At 35.3% G+C, this 21,500-nt stretch overlaps 1 protein-coding gene across 15 annotated transcripts in view; it reads left to right on the top strand.

The window, feature by feature from the left end:
• Positions 1-21,500, top strand: part of Mmp1 (Matrix metalloproteinase 1) — a 63,847-nt gene that overhangs the window by 23,602 nt on the left and 18,745 nt on the right. For 14 of the 15 annotated variants that reach the window (XR_011236697.1, XR_011236701.1, XR_011236700.1 and 11 more), the window contains exon 2: positions 2,581-2,902. The exons of the other annotated variant lie outside the window; for it this stretch is intronic. Coding sequence is in view for 3 of the 14 variants with exons in the window: in XM_069498346.1 (XP_069354447.1) it covers positions 2,744-2,902 (159 nt within the window). In the remaining 11 variants the exon portion in view is untranslated. The remainder of the gene's footprint in view (positions 1-2,580; positions 2,903-21,500) is intronic. 15 annotated transcript variants of the gene reach the window in all.

Genomic DNA, 21,500 nt, shown 5'->3' on the forward strand with positions numbered 1-21,500 from the left:
TAGTGGCCCCATGGTATTAAAATATTCTATGCCTGGTTAAAAATCTACTGTTTACTAAGCTATTACACTGATCGCGAGCAATTTACTATTATCCGTTGAGGAGTTCCATTATCTATCTTCAAAGATGTTCATCAGATCTTCACCAAATTTGAATGGGACCAACTTTGAAGTATACCCTTTCAAACAAAAAAGAATTTTCAAAATCGGTCCAGGCATCTTCGAGTAATCGGGGAACATACATAAAACATTAAAAAAAAGATTCCGACGAATTGAGAACCTCCTCCTTTTTTTGAAGTCGGTTAAAAATAAAATATAGCCTATATCTTTCAGGACTGATGTAGCTTTCTACTGGTGAAAGAAATTTCAAAATTGGATCAGTAGTTCCAGAGATTACTCCCTACAAACAAACTTATAAAGTTTAGCTCTTTGTAATATTAGTATAGATGGTAATTTGTTCAACTATTTTTGCAGATGTTCTTCGTAGTAGAATCTGCTTTCCAAACCGGTGGTAAAGTCTTAATATCATGTGCCACTACACAAATTAATTAATTAATTTTATTTCATTTCGTAGGCAACAATGTGTATTATCTCACTGTTTCATCTTATCAGTGTACAGTCACAACTCACACAATGAAGTCATAAGGGATTGGGAAGGCCTTAATTCTTACCACTACACTATCGAATTCTTATCACTACTAATCTAAACAGCGAAAATTAGCTTATACTGACATTCTTTTAAGAAGCGTTTTATACTTATTGTAGACTAATAGATCAGATAATTTATTAAAAAAAAATTAAATACATATCAAAAATTGCGGACCGGCAGGATTCAAACCCACGTCTCCTGGGATCGCGCCCGACGGTCTAACTACTAAGATACGTTTCACTTGCTGCCAGTACTTAGTGTTTAGAGCGTCGGGAGCAATCCCAGGACGTTAGGTAGGTACATAATATGTACGTAACCATAAAGTTTGAGTTTTCAGGTTTCAAATGTGATTACTCGGGTACGCGACAGGTCGAGATTGCAAAGGGGGGGTGGGTACGCCCCACACACTCGCACAGCCCCCGCGCTAACCCGGTGCGGCGAGCACGGGCGCTGTGTGGATATGCGCGGGCGTCCCCTCGCCTCTTACTCCGATTGCCACCTCAACCTGTCGCTTACTATTTTCACAAATCTGTCAGTTAGTGTGTACAAACTGGTTACATGCTAATCGGCTTGATTTGAAATATTAACGTATGTAGCGCGACTATAACGTTTTTACCTTTAACACTAACAATTTACCTACCTGTGATAAAAAATACCAATTGTGTGACAAAACAAACACTTAAGAAATCAGAACATTCCTATCGGTGTTAATACATTTTTATCATAAATAATAAGCTAAAAAATCTATTTATTCAGCAATTGTATGCGGGAAAAGTTTCTGTAAGTGGTGATTATGTTGAAAAGAACTTATCTTTCGTATTGATAACGCTGTTTGTTGACGGGCCCGTACCTCGTGCCGGTATCTGGGTTAACAGTGTTAGATTAATACCTAGAGGTTTCATAGACTAAAAAATATATTATGACTTTGAACCGAATTTTGAATACTTACTTCAAATCAAAAATTGACTATTATCGTTTTGAATTGATTAAGTAGTTATTACCTAGTGTCAATAAGAAACGCCAGTTAGGTAATTCTGTAACTTTCCGGGACAAAAAGTAGGTACCCTATGTTTCTCCCCGGGATCTAAGCTATCTCTATATCAAATTTCGTCAAAATCGGTTAAACAGACGGTGACAAGCTAGCAAACAGACAGACATACTCTCGCATTTATAATATTAGTATGGATTTAACACAAGCATCTAATATAATATAATAAATTATCTTATGTTTTTAACATAAATAAGTAAGCCTTGTATAAACACAAGGATTTGTGCTTTGTGGACATTATAATAATTTTACTGCTTAGTGGAAACTGTGACTTGCTAGCATAGCACTCTTCGTGAGTGGAATCAACTTAGTAAGTGCTTGTGAGCTGTGACTCACAGTAGCGGATACGATGTGTCAACCAAGACTATGACCCTTAGAAATAATTATCTTGAAAATTAATCTTTATTACACACTTGCTGATTCTAATATATAATAATAATAATAGCTAATACCAGCTAGTACCTTAGTACTTATCTTAAGGTCGTGAGTTCGGTCCTTACTCGGGACGATATTTGGAAAAAAATATAATAAATAAAAAAATATATATATTTAGAAGGAGTAAGCCGATTTGTAGAGCATTGTCTCTGTCGTTGAGACCGACAAAACATCATATAGGTATGAGTGACAGAGACAACGCTCTACAAAGCCGAAATGTCATTCTAAAGGCCGATGTGCATTATTTTCTGCCGAACACAGTACGTCGATGTCTAAAACTTATCCGCATTCCGCAAGTCCCAACAATATCTATACAAAGTTTCAACTCAATCGGATGAACAATGCGCTAACGCATAGGTAACAAACAGACAGACAGATAAACACTATTTTTATGTATAAAATTAAATAATAATATTACGCATATAATAAACATACTTTTATTTTGTTTCAGATAACGGGATATCGCAAAATTACATATCGAGATACATCATTAAATGATTTTATAGGAATATTTTGTAACCGTAGCGGCCTACAAATATTATTTTCAACATAAATAAGAATGACATATTGTTTGTTATAACAGAGTAGTATTTTATAGATAATTTTAAGAACAAATGAGCTTATTAACGATAAGAGAAAACATATCATCTAGAAGTATGGCGTTCTTTGGTTTGAGAAGTAGTTTAAGGATGCTATGGGCGGCAGCGGCAACGATGGTCTTTCTGACGAGGAGTAGTGCAGCGCCTGCTTACGGTGAAACCAACAGCGCAATGGTGAGTGAACAAATTTCAATATTCACATTGCAGTATCAGCCGAATTTCACTCTAATAACAATCTTATTAAATTCTATTAATAAGTACTTAAGGTTTAATTAGATTTAAATAGGTATAAGAATTCACCCATCTCATATCTCATGTCATGCTTTGCCGAATATAATAATATCAATTTAAGAAACTAATGATTATTACAATACACCATTGAAAACTATTTACACTAAGTATAAATAAATACAACATGATTAACCTTTCGACTTTTGCTTAGTTCAATTTGGAATTTACTTGTTTACACTTTTACCTCAAAAAAGATACTATTCAACTTGTATTTGCAATTCGTGCCAAAAAACGAAAATTTAGTTAATTTATTTACCTGTCCGAAAAGATTGAATTTATTTACTATTTAATTAGCTTCTTGTTGATAATAATGATCAAATCAAATGAAACTAAATTCGTCCCGGTGAGTAATGTTATTGAGGTTCCGTTAAAATTTAAATGAATAGGTACCCATGCAATGCAACATCATCCATAATCGATTAGGTAGATCGGAATCGGAAATGATCTCGCAGTTGGTCGACAACTGACTCACATTTCTCAGAATACGATCACTTATGCCTTCGACTCATAAAATTGAAACTGAATAGGTAGGTATATCCGTAGTAGCCACACCTGATAGTAATGTTCATTCATAACGAATGATACACCGACAAGATAAAACGTACGATGTTTACGTCACTTCAAAGGTATCAGGGGCCTCCCAAATTCGTTGGAGTAATACATGACTCACGAATACATACTCATATGGCGTAGGTGTATTTACACATACTCGTATTTTATTGGCTATTAGCTGGTGGTGGAGCTTTCTAAAACTCTGCTCTTTAATTTCCGGTAACAAGTTATTTAACATAATATCAGCATCCGAAAAAAAAGCGCGTTTATGGATATCCTTTTTATGAATCATTGTTCAATCACCCTTGAGTATTAACAAAAATTATTAATTTTCTAACGGAACGCTGTCTACGAATAGGTGGTACCTACCTTTTGTTTTTGTTAACGGAGGAGATTTTTTTAAGATACCCGACGTGCTGGGAGTGACATCGGGCTACGTAGAAGATTTACCTAAGTACTAAAGCCTCGTCGTTGGCCAATCTCAGTGCATACTCATCGGTGATCCCCTTGCGTGACGTCTATTGGGCCCATCTCGAAATAATAGACCAATGTCTGGCTGCACCATGCTATGAGGTATGGCAGCTTGTGCCACAGCAAGTTGCCATCTTCCCAAAAAAGGGCACCAGGGTGATAAAACAGTGCGTAAATAGAGAAAATGTAGTAACATTAAAAAATAAAGATTTAAGGTTTAATCCAATAATATGCATAAATGTACCTACTGTAAGTAATTAATAAACAAGAAATATTTAAATGCGGTTGCATAAAAATGTTCTACAACCTGTTTTCGAATACCGTATAGTCCGGAAAAGAAGTGGTTCCGCTGGTTTCGTGACTCAGGGGCAAGAATGCCTACTTATTGCTAGGGTTCAGAAGGAAACGACCATAAACTCGATGCTTTCTGAGAACAATTCGAACGCGCTATGATTCACTGCTTGCAACAATTCTCGTAGGGTTTCCACTTTATTTTACTCATGTGAAACATAAATAACAACAAATAACATATTACATTAGAAAATTGTTTTGGGTCATTAAATCTAAATATAAAAAGAAAAGTCATGAAGGACTCATTCACGCTCAGCCCAAATCCTGGGTAGGTACATAATTATATTATAATGTAAACAAATATTAAGACCGGATTTTTCAAAATTCCCATGGGATGGGAAATAAAAAAATGCCTATATTTTCAAGAGCAGAAGCCAAGGGTTGTCGCTGGTGATACATATATAACTGAATAATAGAACAGAATCGCCAAGAAATAGTAGTTTTATTTATTTTAGCAATTTTGTAAGTCTGTCTGTGTCGTAAATTCATTCGAAAGTATTATCGGTAGTTTACATACTCCTTATTGTTTCTTTTTCAATAAAATACTCAACAACTACCGAAAAAAAAGGTTGTGGGACAGGTGGCTAGGAGATCTGTGTTACAGACAAACATCAGCCCAAGTACAAATTATTAGTGCGACAATTGTTTTCTTGAGACTTTTGTATCGACAATGTCTTGCAAAAGCCGCGAGAAAGCGTTGTCGCAATGATTATGCTTGGGTTTTGATTATTATTATGCTAGCATTTTATATGATAGTCCAGAAGTAGTTAGTAACAGTAAAAAATTATAGTGGAAAGTTCATTGTGAAACGCTAATTTGTCATCAATAAATTGAAAGTGGGAACCCTAGTTCGTACAAAGTTCTAGGCCATAGAGCCTGTAAATATCGCGTATTACCTAAAGAGCGTGCGTATAACAGGTCATTACATGACATTGAATTAATTACCAACTGGCAACTGGCTTATAATACAATAAAGTGGTATGTGAATCAAGATATCATCGATAAGTAACAAATTCTAGGTCATATCGTGGATATAGGTTTTTAAAAATCCTCTTTGATTTTCCGGGAGAAAGAGTACGATGTTCTAAGTTAGGTTAATTGTAATTGATTTCCATTCTAAGTTTTATCCAAGTCGGTTAGCATTTTAGCGTAATTAAGTAACAAATATCCAAACTTTCATATACCTACTTAATTTATAATATTATAGGCATGATATAGAATACCTTTTATATTTTTCTGTTTTGAGACTACGAACCTAATCGTGATCAAGAAATCGAAGATGAACAAGTTTTAAGTCCAATTCAGTAGAATAATTATCAAGAAATATTTCAAGGCATAGAAGTATGACTCAAAAAAGTGCCTAGTACAAGTGCATAGATTTCGGCGTGCACTTGATCATACAAATGCACAATTTGGCTCATTCATTTAATATGTAATTTTTTATGTCGCTCTCTTAACAGAGGTGCGAAATTGAGTAAAACAAAATATTATGTTGGTTCAAAAGGCATCTGGTTTCAGAATTTCATAGCATCATTTCAGTGCTAAGTGTATTGTAATGTAATTCGTTTATAGTCGATTCTTACTTCTTACTAAACTGTTGTCATACTAGCAAGGCTGTGCTGTAATGAGTTTTTCTGTATGTATTCGAATTACAGCTTAAATGTGATAAGCTACTCGTAACACTATGTCAGGGTTAATCAGCGCTCTACTGACCTGCTTAGTTTTCATATTCTAACATGTAATAAATATGAAGCTTAAAAGGAAAAGCGGTTAAAAGTAAAATCTGTCGGAAATGAAAAATTTAGTGTAACACTATATTATAGTTACTTAACCATGCCTTTCAGCGATCACGCACTCATTCGATCCGAATTCGTGAAAATACGGATATAAAAAATATCTACGACATAATATGTCATAAGCTACCATACAAAACAAAAAGGAACGCGGGTTGTTATTCTAAGAAGGAACGTATTTTCACGGACTCGGATCGGATGAGTGGCTAACCGCCGTTATTATTCTTTCTTTCTTTATTTAAAGGTATAAACCCAATACAATATATAAACTTAAAACTAAAATACAATAAAAATAAATAACTAAATGACAATAGGTAGGTAGTAGGTATATCACATGACCATTTTAATTAAGTAAGTAGTTTATTTGCTCTGTTCATTATGGGGTTGTGTATAGACGGCGGGATTTCGACGTTGTCGGTATCCCGTTATGGTTTAGTCTCTAAACTTTAGGCCCCTACATCCTCCCATGGAAAAATATTAGTAAACTAGTACTGATATTGTTTTAATTGTTGATGTCCGAGAAATCTTATCTTAGGAATATTATAAATGCAAATATGTTACGTTTTTACGGCTCAACAGCTAAACCGATTGTGACGAAATTTTGCACAAAGACAGCTTGCATCCTGGAGATGGACATAAGAGATAGATTTTATCTCGGAAAATGAAAGATTTTTAATTGATCACGAGATTTTCAAAAACCTAAATCGACGTAAACGAAGTCGCGGGTATCATCTAGTTAAAAATAAAGTGGATCATAAATAGCATATTTAAAATATTCTATGGCTCATAAAATTAAAACCGGTTGCCAGCATGATAGGCAACTTTAGACCTATGAACAGTTCTTAATTGATCAAAATGATAGTTTCATTGGACGGAAAAACTGTATAATTTTCCCCAGGGTTTTCCGCATAGGTTCTTATTTAGTCTATGTTCTTATAATTGCACTGTGCACAGATGAATACCTCCTACCTAACACCCAAAATATTTACAATGATGTCCGAAGACGGGAATGGGCTCAACCAATACTTTAAATAAATTCATACGAAAAATAATACAGCACTTCCCTATCTGCCTTGCAAAACTGGTAAATAATAAAAGGGCTCTAAAAACGAGGAACATAATTTTCCTTGGTCCGAGAGCTCAAGAGGTCGAGAGCTTGGAAATGAACTCAATTGACATCAAAAGTATTGAAATGCTCAAACGGTTACTAGGATACGATTTGAAGAATTATAAATCAAGTCACGAAATTATTCAGGCTGCCAGCATTGTTTTTGCTGGGATACAGGGTTCAAATTTTATAGGTCATTGTACCTTGCAATCACGTGAATACCGTGCCGTTGTTGCTTCACCGCAAGGAAGCCATTTCCTGCCATTTTCAATAGGTACTGTTATGAATAACGAACCCTTATACAGGGGGTCATTCTCCCATCAAATACCTGCGCAGGAACAATGGCCCCAGCAAAAGTGCGAGGAACTGATGTTCTTTGTTTTTATCACTCTACAACATGTACAATTAATGCGATATAAAAATTCGACGCATGTTCCATACAGCGGACATCTCTCGTAAAATTTCCTACGCCGCCCGCCGTTTAGAACAATGAACTCTCAGGACGTAGGATAGCGTATAAATGCTTTGTACTAACACTTTTATGTATGGAAAGCGCAAACGTTAAAGATTCCTCAATACAGGAGATTTATCATTTGCGATGTCTATTGTTTCATGCAATTATTTAAATCTCTCCATTCTCTAAGCTTTTGGAATACACGTTAAGCATAAGTAACAGTAAACTTCAGTCACCTTCTTGTTATGAGCTATGGAAACAAGAGACTTGGTATCTCGCAATCGCACCACGGCGTGCCAACCCAGAGATAAACGGGCAAAAAATATTATTTGAAGAACACTAAACCGCCAAACAAGTCTTTAACCCTAGTCACGAATTTACTCCTGGGAAATGAATGTTTTAAGTATTTCGCAGAAGATGAGATAAGTAATACGATGTGAATTTAAGGAATTTGTATATGTGTTTAGTTGTTTCACGTAAGCCACTATCGTTACATTTAAGGTATAGTCATTTTCTGTTCTAAAATATAATTATTATTCTTCACAAATTTGTGACATGTATAACTTTAAAAAGAGTTCTGGGTATAATAATTATATGTGGGAATCTAAAGAAAGATGTTTCGCCTAAAAGTTTCATTTTATAGAGTTTATAACCTAAGTAAATTTCTATTGTTTTTGTTCCCATTGAAAACCCGTGTAATAAAAAGAAGTCGCGGCAAAACAGGATTAGTATCTAATGTAAAAATATGTTCTGAAAATAGCATCGACGTTGATGTGACCGGAATCATCCGACAATAGGTTTCTGTGTACAAAAAGCGACCGGGTAACCTCGATGGTACGCCCGTAATGAACATGTGCCTACTTACTACCTACAGTATTTAAATGCGATGTTCAAAAAGCGAACAACGAAACAAGTCGGAAACGTGTGCGCTTACGATTTTTTTAAATTATATGTATCTAACTAACAGCTCAAAATGTTCTTGCAGTGCAAAAGCTTTTAATAGATCCAACAGGATGTTTCCCAAATAGACGACCTAAGTATTTGGGCTTTTTCATAACAAGATCCTCTCCCATATTTTTGTAGATGTCCAACCCAGCAATTCCGGCAACGATTCAGTCTCTCCAAACACATTTAATTTAGCTACCAGATAATTTTTCTGGATTTTCCTATGTCCTCTTATTCTGGTTGGTCTATGGATCTTCTTGAAAAATTTGCTGTTCTAACATGATCATTATGATCAACCCATCACCAGCCCACTACTGCGTATGGGTGTCCTATCAGATGAGAAGGCCATAGTCCGTCGCGCTGGCCTAGTGCAAATCAGACTTTACACACCTCAGGCATGCAGCTATCCTTACGATGTTTTCCTTCGCCGTTAAATCAAGTGATAGTTAATTTCTTAAAACGCACATAACTCTGAAAGTTAGCGGTGTGTGCCCGGGATTGGATTGTGTGCCCCGGCCCTCCAGAATAGAAGGCTGACGTCTTAACCACTAGGCTATCACCGTTCTCCCATGATCGCTCTCGCATGATAGTATGAGCTTATTCTTTACTTTTGTGTTTATTCATGCCCAAGATTTACAGCCATATCATAATCGTTATATACTTAGGTAGCTTTGGTTAGTTAGTCGAGTGAGTCTTTACCAGGCAACTGCTGTGCTGTTTCGACTTTGGTCTATAGCATATAGGCTTAGTGATATATCATTATGAGGTGTGCAGGCTTGTGGCAGCGCATGCTCGTCACGCACGCAGGAAGCAGGCGGCGACCTTCAACACGCGCGCCACGGCCACCGTCCTCTGATGATCGCTTTTCATTGTTCGCTTTGACGCTCAATCATTACTCTAAACTATTGTCGTTTATCGTAATTTTATTATGAAGTCCGCTCTAGGGTAAATATAGGAAATTACAGCCAATTGTTGCATCTTCTCTGTCAAGACAAAATAGTACAACTCTACAATACGATATTTCCATGTTATAATATAATCTACTAGCCACGCCATGCGTAGTAATGCGACTCGCGCACCATCTATCGTACGTTCATCAGCGTTGATGATACTATTAACGCTTGGCTGCAATCAGACGACGACACTCAGACCTGCTGGCGAGTGATGATGCGGCCTAAGATGAAGCGCGCTTGCCTAGAAGATGCCTATTCACTCTTGACTAGAAGGAGCGGAAAACTGATGCCGACGCGCGTTCCATATCCTAGCGATTTGAATCAGAAACAAGGATGCGAATCGCTTTGTATGTGTCAGTGGAATTTATCCCAAAAACCTTCACATATTAAGACGTGTCAATCAACTCAATCAGATGAACGATGCGCGAACGCATAGGTAAGGATTACACACACACATTATCTGATTTTTATATATTAGATTTTTAATCTATTTTATGTACCTCCTGAGTTCTAGCTGATCTGACCCTGTTTCACTGTGATGGAATTTCTGAAAATCCTCAATTCAACTAATTGAGGAATTTCAATGTGGTCTAAAGAAACCTCTAAATGTATGGATTTTTTTCTAAGTACCTATATATTTTATAACATGAGTTTTAAGACACAGAGCAGTAGTTTGAGCTGATCCAAATAGAATTTTATTTAAAAAACTATTAAAAATGCTTTTGAATCGTGAGTTACAATAATAAAATGTAAATAAATATAAATTTAAAAAAAATATGCGCACGAAGACGCGGTGATCAGCTAGCTAGTAGTTACTTTAGTTAAAGTAAGTAATACTTTAGTTAAAGTATTTACTTAGGTACACTTTTCCACTAATTATTGACCCCACACAATAAATTTATTGCGCGTGTAAGAAGTCAGGAGATGATTAGCCTACAATTATTATTAGCAACATGGCTCCACGTGAGCAAACGTGAGTTCAGTCGACAAAGGGCAACCGAGAAAAAAATACTCTCTACGGAAAATGTTAGTTCACACGCTACGGATTCTATTTTAATGTTTTGTCAATCACCATGTAATTGTGATTAATTACTGCCAATTATCTGTTGCATGCGCGGATAAAGTGATATGGTCATGGCCACGGTATAGGGGCCACCTGTTTGCTTGTGACACTGAAAAGTCACCTATAATCCTTAAACCTACAAATATTATAAATGCAAAAGTATGTCTGACTATTTCCTTTACACGGCCCATCCGTTTTAAGACTTTAACGAAATTTTGTAAAAGTTATAGTTGCATCCACAACGCTTCTTTTTAGCCCGGAAAATCAAAGAGTCCTATCTATACTATTCATCATTTAACAACTTCAAAAAAGTACCTACACTAAAAGTTTTGATTCTTCAGTGCTTTTTAAATCACTTTTTAAAAACTTTTACTCATATTGGACGAGTACAAAGAAAAACCTGTGAACAATACCTAAACATTGCTGTTTTATTTATTCTCTAAGCTTGCTGCAAACAATGTTATGTTCCAAAGGCTTTGCGAGGAGTCATCGCTCAGTTGTTTTTAAACTAACCTCATTTATTTGAATAAAATAGTAATAAACATTATAAACCTGACAATCCGATGCGAGGTTAATAGCTTGTTTCTATTGCGTATATCGCGTACCGATCTCATTTTTACAAAGATTCTCAGATTTTATTATGTATTCCATGTTAACAACTACTTGCCTCATGTTATAATGTCAACAAATGTCCTAACTATGCAATGGATTTTAAAAACCATATAGGCATTATTTTCGTATCCTTTTTTACAAAACATTATTATTTAATCGCTCAAAACGATGAATGAAATATTTACAAAAAGTAGTTAAATAATTACAAAAACTATTTTTAACCGTCTTCCATTTTGAATTGATGACTATTTTCCTAAAAAAAATATGTACCCTTTTAAATGATTTGGACTGCAAGTAGCAGGATTAGTCGTCCATCTAAATACCTAAATTAAAAACGCATTAAACAAATTAACCTTGTCAATCGATATAATTAGAAAAAAATGAATAAATTAAGAGCTGCGTTCCTTGAAACTCACAACATTGAGGTTACTTGACTTAAATTACTGTTATATTAAATTAAGCTCTCACTTCTCAGCCTCTCTGCTTGCTATAAAACTAATAACTCCCTTACACACGTAAAGAATTTGCTGGCACGTAGTAAAACATGTGCACTTCGAATGCGTAGGTCATTGTTTACAAGATAATTGTATAGTAAATCATCGATCGCTTCACGTGAATGATCCAATTATGCCACAAATATTATAGAAGCCACGAGCTTCGCTATGGCATAGCGAAATCTTTTCCACCCATTTATATTTTGCGTCTCAAATGTACAAATACACGTGTAGGTATGTTATTTATACAATGCAAGTAATGATCACCCCATTTACACGCATAACCTATTTTCAAACATAATGTCGGTAATTTATAGGAGCTCGTTACTTATATATCTACATATTGTATTGTTTTTTATGTTTAAATCACAACAATGTTACAGTGGCAGCTTTGGACAATTTTAAACTAATGATTTTAAGCTTACTTCGTGATTTAACGACATATCGTGGTATGTACCTACCCGTTTCATACAATACAATTTGAAAACTTTTATTTAGATGTAGGTATGTATGTAAATAAAAAGTATGTATCTAAATTGAAAACTTTTATTTACTTAGATAAAAATATAATTCAAGACAATGATTCTACATTATCTGTTTTAATTCTATGGATATTCAAGTTTTTTTCTTAATTATTCAACTTTAGTCTAGGTCTCGCGTAATCAATAAATGTAGGTCTTGAAACTTTCACGAACTTTTAAATATAATATGTATTATGTATGTACGTAAATAAAAAGTATGTATCTAAATTGCGTTGACTTTTCACTTTCACGTGAAAGCACGTTACCTACCGCTGCTATAGGATATTGATAAAACGCAACCTGATTTTGTGACTTTTATGAGGAGATGATAGAATTTCAAATGACGAGGAAGTCGTTATGAATATTCGCACGTGTTTTGCACGTGTCTCAATCTTCCAAAGGCTATCCTATCCACGGTTGGCTAAATCTAAAACAGTTGCATACTTCCTAGAATATGACGTGTCATCGACTTAATATAATTTTTTACATCACCCAATACGGGCACAGGGCAACAATAAGTGTTATTATGAATTGATAAGTAAGGAATTCTAATTACTCATGATGTAACCATAGAGAGATGTGCAAAACAAAAACAAACCCAGTCGCGAAAAAGTGGTAACTAAAAATTGCTGGCTTTTTAGTCCTAGGGTCCTAGTACAAGCTTTCTTCTTCGATATTTGTGGTCCAAATAACCGAGTGAATAAACTAACGACAAGGCAGGGGAACTAACATCTCCTGCACAGATGGGGTCGAAAGCTTACCGCCATCTGAGACGAGGAAGACCAGATGATAGAACAGATTATAGAGCGCTGCCCCACATTCTCAAATCAACGATTTCAAATTTAAAGGCTTTCCTGCTCAGAGTGTCTACAGGTCATTGATAGGAAATTTGAACATTAATTTTTAATTCATTGACGGACTAAATAGAAAACTTAATTAACACCTACTTATACTAAAATACGCAATTCAAAATAAAAACAGGCTCCGAAGGCTTGAAGCTTATTTAGGAGAAAGGCAAATGACTTTGCCTAAATTGCCTCAGAATAATTTATCCTGAGAGTTCCCCATAATGTTCTAAAAGGTGTGCGAGATCTGCTAATTCGCACTTGGCCAGCGTGGTGGACTAAGGCCTAAACCCTACTCATTGAGTGGAGACCTGTTTTTAGTAGTGGGCCGGTGATGAGTTGTTGATGATGATGAAATTGCCTTAAGTCTGGTTGTTCTGCAAATCGACCTTGCCCGTAAAGACTGTAATACTTCTGGAGCCTATCAAAGATTCAATTAGATAATAAATTTAAAGGTGGCATAGTCTCGTGTATTCTAATTATTGCGACATTTTAATATAATCTGTGATAAAGCATATAACTTACAATGCACGTTTAGTATAATCACCTAATAACTTTGTACTTCTCCACGTGTTTACCAACATGCCTTGCATAATATTTTGTGTAATATATGCAAATTGATTGTTTAGCTATGAAAATTGCTGCCTCTTTGAAGTAATAAATAATTTACTAAGTAAGTATTTAATTAAAAACTGTATTGACGTCCCATGAACATAAAAAAAGTTATCTACCAAATATTACGTTAGACAATTGTTGCATCGCATCAAATGATATCCAACACAAATATAATAATACATAAATACATATGTGAAAGATTGAATTTTTGGATGTTTGTTACTCCTTCAAGTCACAATGACTAAACCCATTTGGCTGAGGAATGGAGATAGCTTAGGTATAACCTGAATTAACCCATATTTCATCCCGGAAAATCACGGGTATCAAGAGTTCCCACGGGATGTAATAACTTAAATTCACGCGGTGTCTCGGGTAATATGAATAGCACTAAGCTTGAAAAATACTGGGTTCTTAGCTTCTAGTGTTTTATGAGCGTTCATTTCAAAATGTAAATTGATGGAAGCTCCAAATTAATTTTATCAGGGAACAGTGATTGATGCGATAAATTTCATTCATGTGCTATCTACGATACGATTGTAGTGATAGTGAAAATAGTAACTAGTAAATAGGTAATCTCTTTCGCAATGCCTTCGATAGAAGCGTAATACGATTATTAACATACTCGTAGGTGATTCACGCACTGAGTAGATACTAATAATTAAAAACAAAGGGATTAAAGGAAGTGCTTTTCTTTTTTTTGCCTTTTACAAGTTATACTTTTGTTTTTATGTTTGGGGTTTTTTTATATTTCAAAAAACTTTCACTTGGTCGTTAATTTCATAGATCTAAATTTTCCTAAAATGTAAAGCAGTTAGGTACATCAGTTTCATGCTGATGACGGAATGGATCCAATTAAATTAAAAATTAAAAATCTTACTAAGACTTATTTTTTTCGCAATAGGATTTTTTTAATAAATAGGTATGCTATTTCTTATTTGTATCATAAAATATTAATATTTACATTTTTCTCATTTACATAAATTAATCTTTTATAAATCTTACACCGCACTTGGTCTTATATATAGGTACTATTGCATACTGTATGGATTAGTCATAATTCCTAACTTATAATTCAGAGCAACTAGTTCTAAAGGTCGTTGCTCATAATAAGAACATAGGTACTCAGCTAACGACATTACAAACACTACGCGTAACTAAAATAATCTGTAATGTAATAATTTGTTACATCGATTGATGTAATTAAAAACTCAATGTTAATACTGTTATATACATTCCTCAAGAAAAAACCAGTCAAGTGCGAGTCGGACTCGCACACGAAGGGTTCCTTACCATAGTACAAAAAATAAAACAACATACAGTTTTCGGATTTTTTAATTGTGCTACAAAACATTGCTATACAAGATTCAAAGGAAAGTATCCTATAGTTTTTGATTCCCTTTACATGTCTTGACAAATACGATAGACAGACATACAACGAAGTGAAGGATCACTTCGTTGTATGTCTGTCTATAGGAACCTTTATAGGAATAAGGGTTCCTTTTTTCTCTGAAGATAGGAAACCCCACAAAGTAAACTATATCTTCGTAACAGCGAGACGGCTCTTATTGAAACCGTGTAAAGAAGGCATTAACACATTTCCTTATGTAAATTTGAAGTTTGGGGACAAGCAACGGCCCAATCATCACGCCTCGTTGGTAACTAATCGTTCAAACTGGAAACACTCGACTTTTATCCTCTTATTTTTATTGATACAAAGCGTGCCTGTTCAATAAGAACAAAAACCAGACAAGTGCGAGTTGAGTACCTACCTAAGCAATAAGTACTCCCACTTGCTTGAAATTGCTTCATTATAAAAAAAAACGTCAATCGGCTCTTTTCTCTACGATTTCAAACTGGACACTAACAGAAATTGCAGGACAGTTTCATTCTCGTAACGAGGTTCTTTAAACGCACACTTACATACTATATAAATTAGGTGTTTTTACGCCTCACATTTATTATGTCTGGAGTATGGCTTTTGACAGTCACGTTTATGTATGAGGTTAGTCTAGTTATACCTACTGTACAAAATAATCTTGGCTATGCGGCGTGTTAGCTCATTTCGATGTTCAATAGATTAAATCTCACAAATGCACTAATTGTATCTAATAAATTAAATAAAGTCAAGAGAGAAGTGGTTTTTTGAGTTTAAATTTCACCAACTATGTTTTAAAGAAAGCAACATGGAATACGTACCTAATTGCTTCGGGTGTTTTGCGATAATATAAAGATCTCAGACGCAAGCGCAGCCTCCGACCGTTACAAGGACACACTGACCCCGATACGGTTGTGCCAAATTTTACACCACCTTGACAAACGTCTTTGCATTCATTACATTCGGACTTTCTTGTTGCCGATTTAATAACGAGGTAGCTATGTCTCATGTCGCTTTTGTGACAAGCTGATGCCCGCGACGTCGTCCGCGTGGACCACACAAATTTCAAACCCCTATTTTACCCTCTTAGGGTTTGAATTTTCAAAAATCCTTTATTAACGGATGTCTACGTAATAATTGCTATCTGCATGCCAAGTTTTTCTTTTTATATTTAGATATAGATTAATTGTATTTATCATAAGTTCCACTTATGACAATACCGCGAAGTCGTCGTCTGCGTTAGGTATCGGTTTTTAAAATCCCGTGAGAACTCTTCGATTTTCCGGGATAAAACGTAGCCTCTGTTCGTCTCCTGGATGGAAATTGGTGATATACGGTCCTCTTGTTAATTACAAGAGATTCAGATACCATTTCTATTACCTCATTTAGAGTTCTGTGATGTAATCTACAAAATACAAATCACGTGATTTAAATACTGCACTGGGAGTTGTTAGTTACAATAAAAATCTACGAACAAAAGCATACTTGTTATTGCCCAGAGAAAGTTTATTAAAGCTTTACCCGTAGTTACTTTCTGTATTGTTACTAGGTATGTTGGGTGTTACCTATTAGCTATAGAACTATTTATTCTACACAACTATCCAAGACGTTACAACAAGCTGTAATAATAATATACTAAGGATAAAAAAGATCATTTGATAACGTTCACCTTTACAATCCGCAATAAACAGACAACATGTAAGCAAACATTAAAGGCTCACATCTGATAAGAGAAGAGAATGTTAACAAAATTTACTGTTACAAATCTTGTCACTGACAGTCAGTAATTATTCAACTGCAGCCTGCATTTGTCAGGAGTCATCGCCCCTCATTGTCGGCCAAAGGCATAATATAATACAACCGAAAACTGGTAAAATTAGTCATAGTCCATTTACATAGCACTTCATTAGTAGATTTAGTTGTTTTGTTTTCTGTTTTACGTCGTGTTGTTTGATATTGAAGCTAATAGTGTGTTGAACTCAAGTTTACAGCTTTGCATTAAAGAATTTCAGACACGAAGCTTTTATCATCAGCGATTCGCGATTTCAATGCAGCGATGGAACGTAACAACTTGGCAAAACGCGATGCACTTCGATGCAAGCTTCGTGGCTGCTGTGGCCCTTAAAAGAGTTTCAGTGCGTTTATTGCATTATTGTTAACGTAATTCATCTTTATAGGTTTTCTTTGTCAACGGCTAGTAGGTAGTGGCTACATCAAAGTGGCCTGAAAAATGGCTAATAAAATAAGTAAAAACCGGCCAAGTGCGAGTCAGACTCGTGCACTGAGGGTTCCGCACTGCAGTCCTATTTTCTTCTAATATCATTGACTGCAGTCGTATTTTTTCGACTTTTTGCATGATAAATTAAAAAATTATTATGCATAAAAATAAATAAAATCTGTTCTAGAATATATAGGTAAAGCCCTTTCATATGATACCCCACTTGATATAGTTATCTTACTTCGAAAATTTAAAATACTAATTATTAGTTCATGACCACAATTTAATTTTTTTTGTGTGATGTAACCACAAATTCAGGGTTTTTAGATTTTGCCCAGAATTTCTGCTATAAGACCTACCTGCCTGCCAAATTTCATGATTCTAGGTCAACGGGAAGTACCCTGTAGGTTTCTTGACAGACCGACAGAAGGACAACAAAGTGATCCTATAAGGGTTCCGCTTTTCCTTTTGAGGTAGGGTACCCTAAAAATGGCCTATTTTAATACAGTAGTACTGTATACGAATTATCGCACGAAATAATGCAATTGTAGCTTCAAGTTGATCTGGAAGACAAGAATAAAATTGGTTGTTTTAGCCCGTGCATGACGGCAGAACAACTTGTAGGGAAGTCGGGGGGTTTTCTTCCGCCGAAAATAAAAGTTGGTGCCTGTTTTTAGTTCTCTACAATTTGATCTTTAAAATTATCGTGTTGGTTTAATGTTTGCAGGCTCAATATTTCATGTAGTTAGTCTGTGAAAAGGGCATACCTACCTGTTTGCATAAAATATTTGCGAGCGTTGATGAAGATGTATGGTACATATTACACGTCTATTTTTATGCGGCATGGGAGTTCCAAACCAATGTCAATTTGCTGTTAATATTTTTTCAACATAAAACACAGTGTATTTACGCAACATGTTAGCATTTGACGATCCTTTTCATACTCTTGCACTGGTTAAATTATTTAAGACAGAGAAATATATCTAACACGCCTTACCTTAGGTATTGTAGGTACGGTAAGTTAGAAAATTTGATAGTTGATACCTATAGATCACCTATAGATGGTAAGGTGGTTAGGATTAATAAAACTATTCTCACCTGAACAAGGAGATTTTTATTATAGTATTTTACTTACACTTTAAAGTCTTAATTTTTTTAATGTATAAAAAGGATTACTTAACTGGCGCACGTAAAAAGCAGCGTAATTTTAATAAGGAGCGTCCAAATGCGACATCGCGCCGATTATCAAGCCAAGCAACGCCAACCGGTTTTTATGCATCGCAGACAATTTTTCCCTTAGATTTTCCTCATTTAGAGTGTAAAGTGCAAAAACTACTAACAAGTGAACTATTCTATATTGAGGTTATTTCCCAATATGAATACAGAAACACAGAAGAGACAAAGAGCGTCGGTGCCAGACGGGTTGCATGGATTACTATTCGGCGCACGCGCACCCAAGGCCGGCTTCGACTTGAACTTGCATCCCTATTGAGCTGCGGTGAACGATCGCAAAATAATACCTGCGTTTGTGTGCCATAAAATTTTACTTGACAAAGCTTCAAATCTTACGGCAAATGTACCTATAGATCTTTCGTCGACAAGTCTTTTTTGTCAAATAACAATTTATAAACACAAAATACACCAAATAAATAAATAATACCTATTAATTTACATGCACAAATGTAATTTAATAAGTCCAGATTCATTGAAATGAGGTTCCCATGTGATAGGCATGCATTTTGCACATCCATCCGTTGCTCCGTTGCGACGTGATGGAAGGACAAACTAACAAACAAGCATACTTACTTTCGCAATTTATAATATGGGTTATTTAGTACGTAAAAGAACGAAGAACCATTTTGCTCGATACCTTCGTCACACCTAGTTATCTAAAGGTGTCTATAGTAAACAATGGGGGTAACCTTGCGCTTGTATGATATACTATAATGTGTAAAGATTACCCATTCCAGGTAATCTTTGTTGTAAAAGATCAGTGATGCTGGTACTGGTTTCTTCAGTTACCCTGTGTAAAACATTTCTCCGCTTTCCAATTTTTATTCATTTAAGTATACCTTTATGAAGAATAAAAACAATGTTGCAAATGTTTGCATAAGTAAGTAAGTATATCGTGTTTTCAAAATTAACCATTTTGTGTTTGTTTGAATAGTTTATAATTAGCAAAAACTTAAAATATGACTTAATAAATAGGTAGGTACACCCTAAACACTACAAAGCTCCAGTGTATATTTTCAAGGGAGGAACGTTTGTTTGGATGTTTGTTTGGATCATGGTGGCTTTGGGAGATAACAGGTAATAAAGGTGTACAAAATCTCACGTCAAATTATAAAGTCTAAGTTTTAAATTTTCTTCAGAATAGTATTAGAAATCACGTCATGCATTGCCAGACACTAAGTGTCGTGGCATTCCCCTGCCAGACACCCTTTTAAACTTTGGCTGTCTGGCAGGGGGTTCATCCAAACAAACGTTCCTCCCAGTATTGGGAACAACACGCAGATAAACTTTCAGCTTTTATAAAATAACGAAGGTCTGGCACGCGATGGCTCTCTCTCTCTATTATATAGCCGAGGTATTTCATTGTAATAAACACTAAAAACTATGTATTGAGCTCTCGATAACGACAGGTGACGTTTTATAGGTTAATCTTTGAATCTTGATAATCTCGTTATAGCGTGCTTCTTTAATCTTAAACACTTACCTACTGCCATTCTATTGTTTATCTTGTCGGAAGATTTCTTGCTCATCAATTATTTGTATTTCAATAGCGATAACTTGTTGTCATATAATAATAATAGTTACATTATACGTGGTAATGATTTGATTACTAGGCTCTGTTGTTAGCAATGATATTAGAAGAAAATGAGGTAGATAGGTTACTTATATCAAATTCGATGTTTATTAATGGCACGCTGCGTCAGCGCCGAAAGACTCAACACACATAATCGCATAGATAGTATTTTAACCTCACACAACAGAGAGTAAAGGACGGTGAACTAATAACATCAGCTTCAGTTGCGCACGAAAAAGAGACGGTTATATTTTGCACTACCTCGTCCTGCACAGAAGAGTGGAAGAAGGACGGATATATGCCTAATAATGCGAGCGTAAAAGAGACGGGACGAGACGGTAAACTAGAAACTCCAAAGAAAAAAAAAACAGTAAAGTCTTTTCGGCTAATGCCGATTTATGCCTACACTGTAGTTGTATAGTAAAATAAAAACCTTATACTGTGGTATTTAATATATTACGAACTAGCTTTTTCCCGCGGTTCCGCTCGTTTTTAGGGTTCCGTGCCCAAGGGGTGCCAACGGGACCCTATTACTAAGCCTCCGCTGTCTGTACGTCCATCTGTCAGCGGGCTGTATCTCGTAAGCCGTAATAGGTAGACAGTTGAAATTTTCACAGAATGTATTTCTATTGCCGCTATAATAAAAATAATAAAAATTAAATTAAATTAAATAAAGGGGGCTCCCATACATGGAAAAGAAGTCGAAATAAAATTACTAAATTTTACGCGGACGAAGCCGCGGGAAGGTAGGTAAAGGAATAAAATGTGAAATGAAAATATTTTTTATTTTTGAAAATATTTACTATTACACAATCTACATACCCATAGCCAAAATTCCCTCATTGTATGAAGAGACCCAGCAGTGGACCGTAAAAAGATGTTAGACCATAGTTAATTTATCCTTCCCTAAAACAGGAAATATGCACACTATTTGAATTGTCAATACTCAGAAGAGACCTATCTGTTTATTTTATATTCTTTGATCGGAAACTTTAAAATACGTACAACGATAACTTGATACGTACTTATGGCATGTGACATAAGGTACAAATTGCAATGAGTTGCATTTTACACGAACGTGCACGAGTTTGTTATTGTTAAATAAGTGAAAAATACGAATTATATAAAAGAAATAGTTTTACTTACGAATGAAATGTGATTCCTTGACTTTTGGAAACCTTGCTTGTGTAGTTTGTGCAGAATCTCATCACACACGACGGCATTTTCGGTTGTTTTGGGAGACGAAAACAAAATACACATTACTATCAACGACGTCATCGATAGCGCGACGCCAGCGGGCGACTG

Source organism: Maniola hyperantus, chromosome 4, assembly GCF_902806685.2.
Source record: "Maniola hyperantus chromosome 4, iAphHyp1.2, whole genome shotgun sequence".
Classification (NCBI taxonomy): domain Eukaryota; kingdom Metazoa; phylum Arthropoda; class Insecta; order Lepidoptera; family Nymphalidae; genus Maniola; species Maniola hyperantus.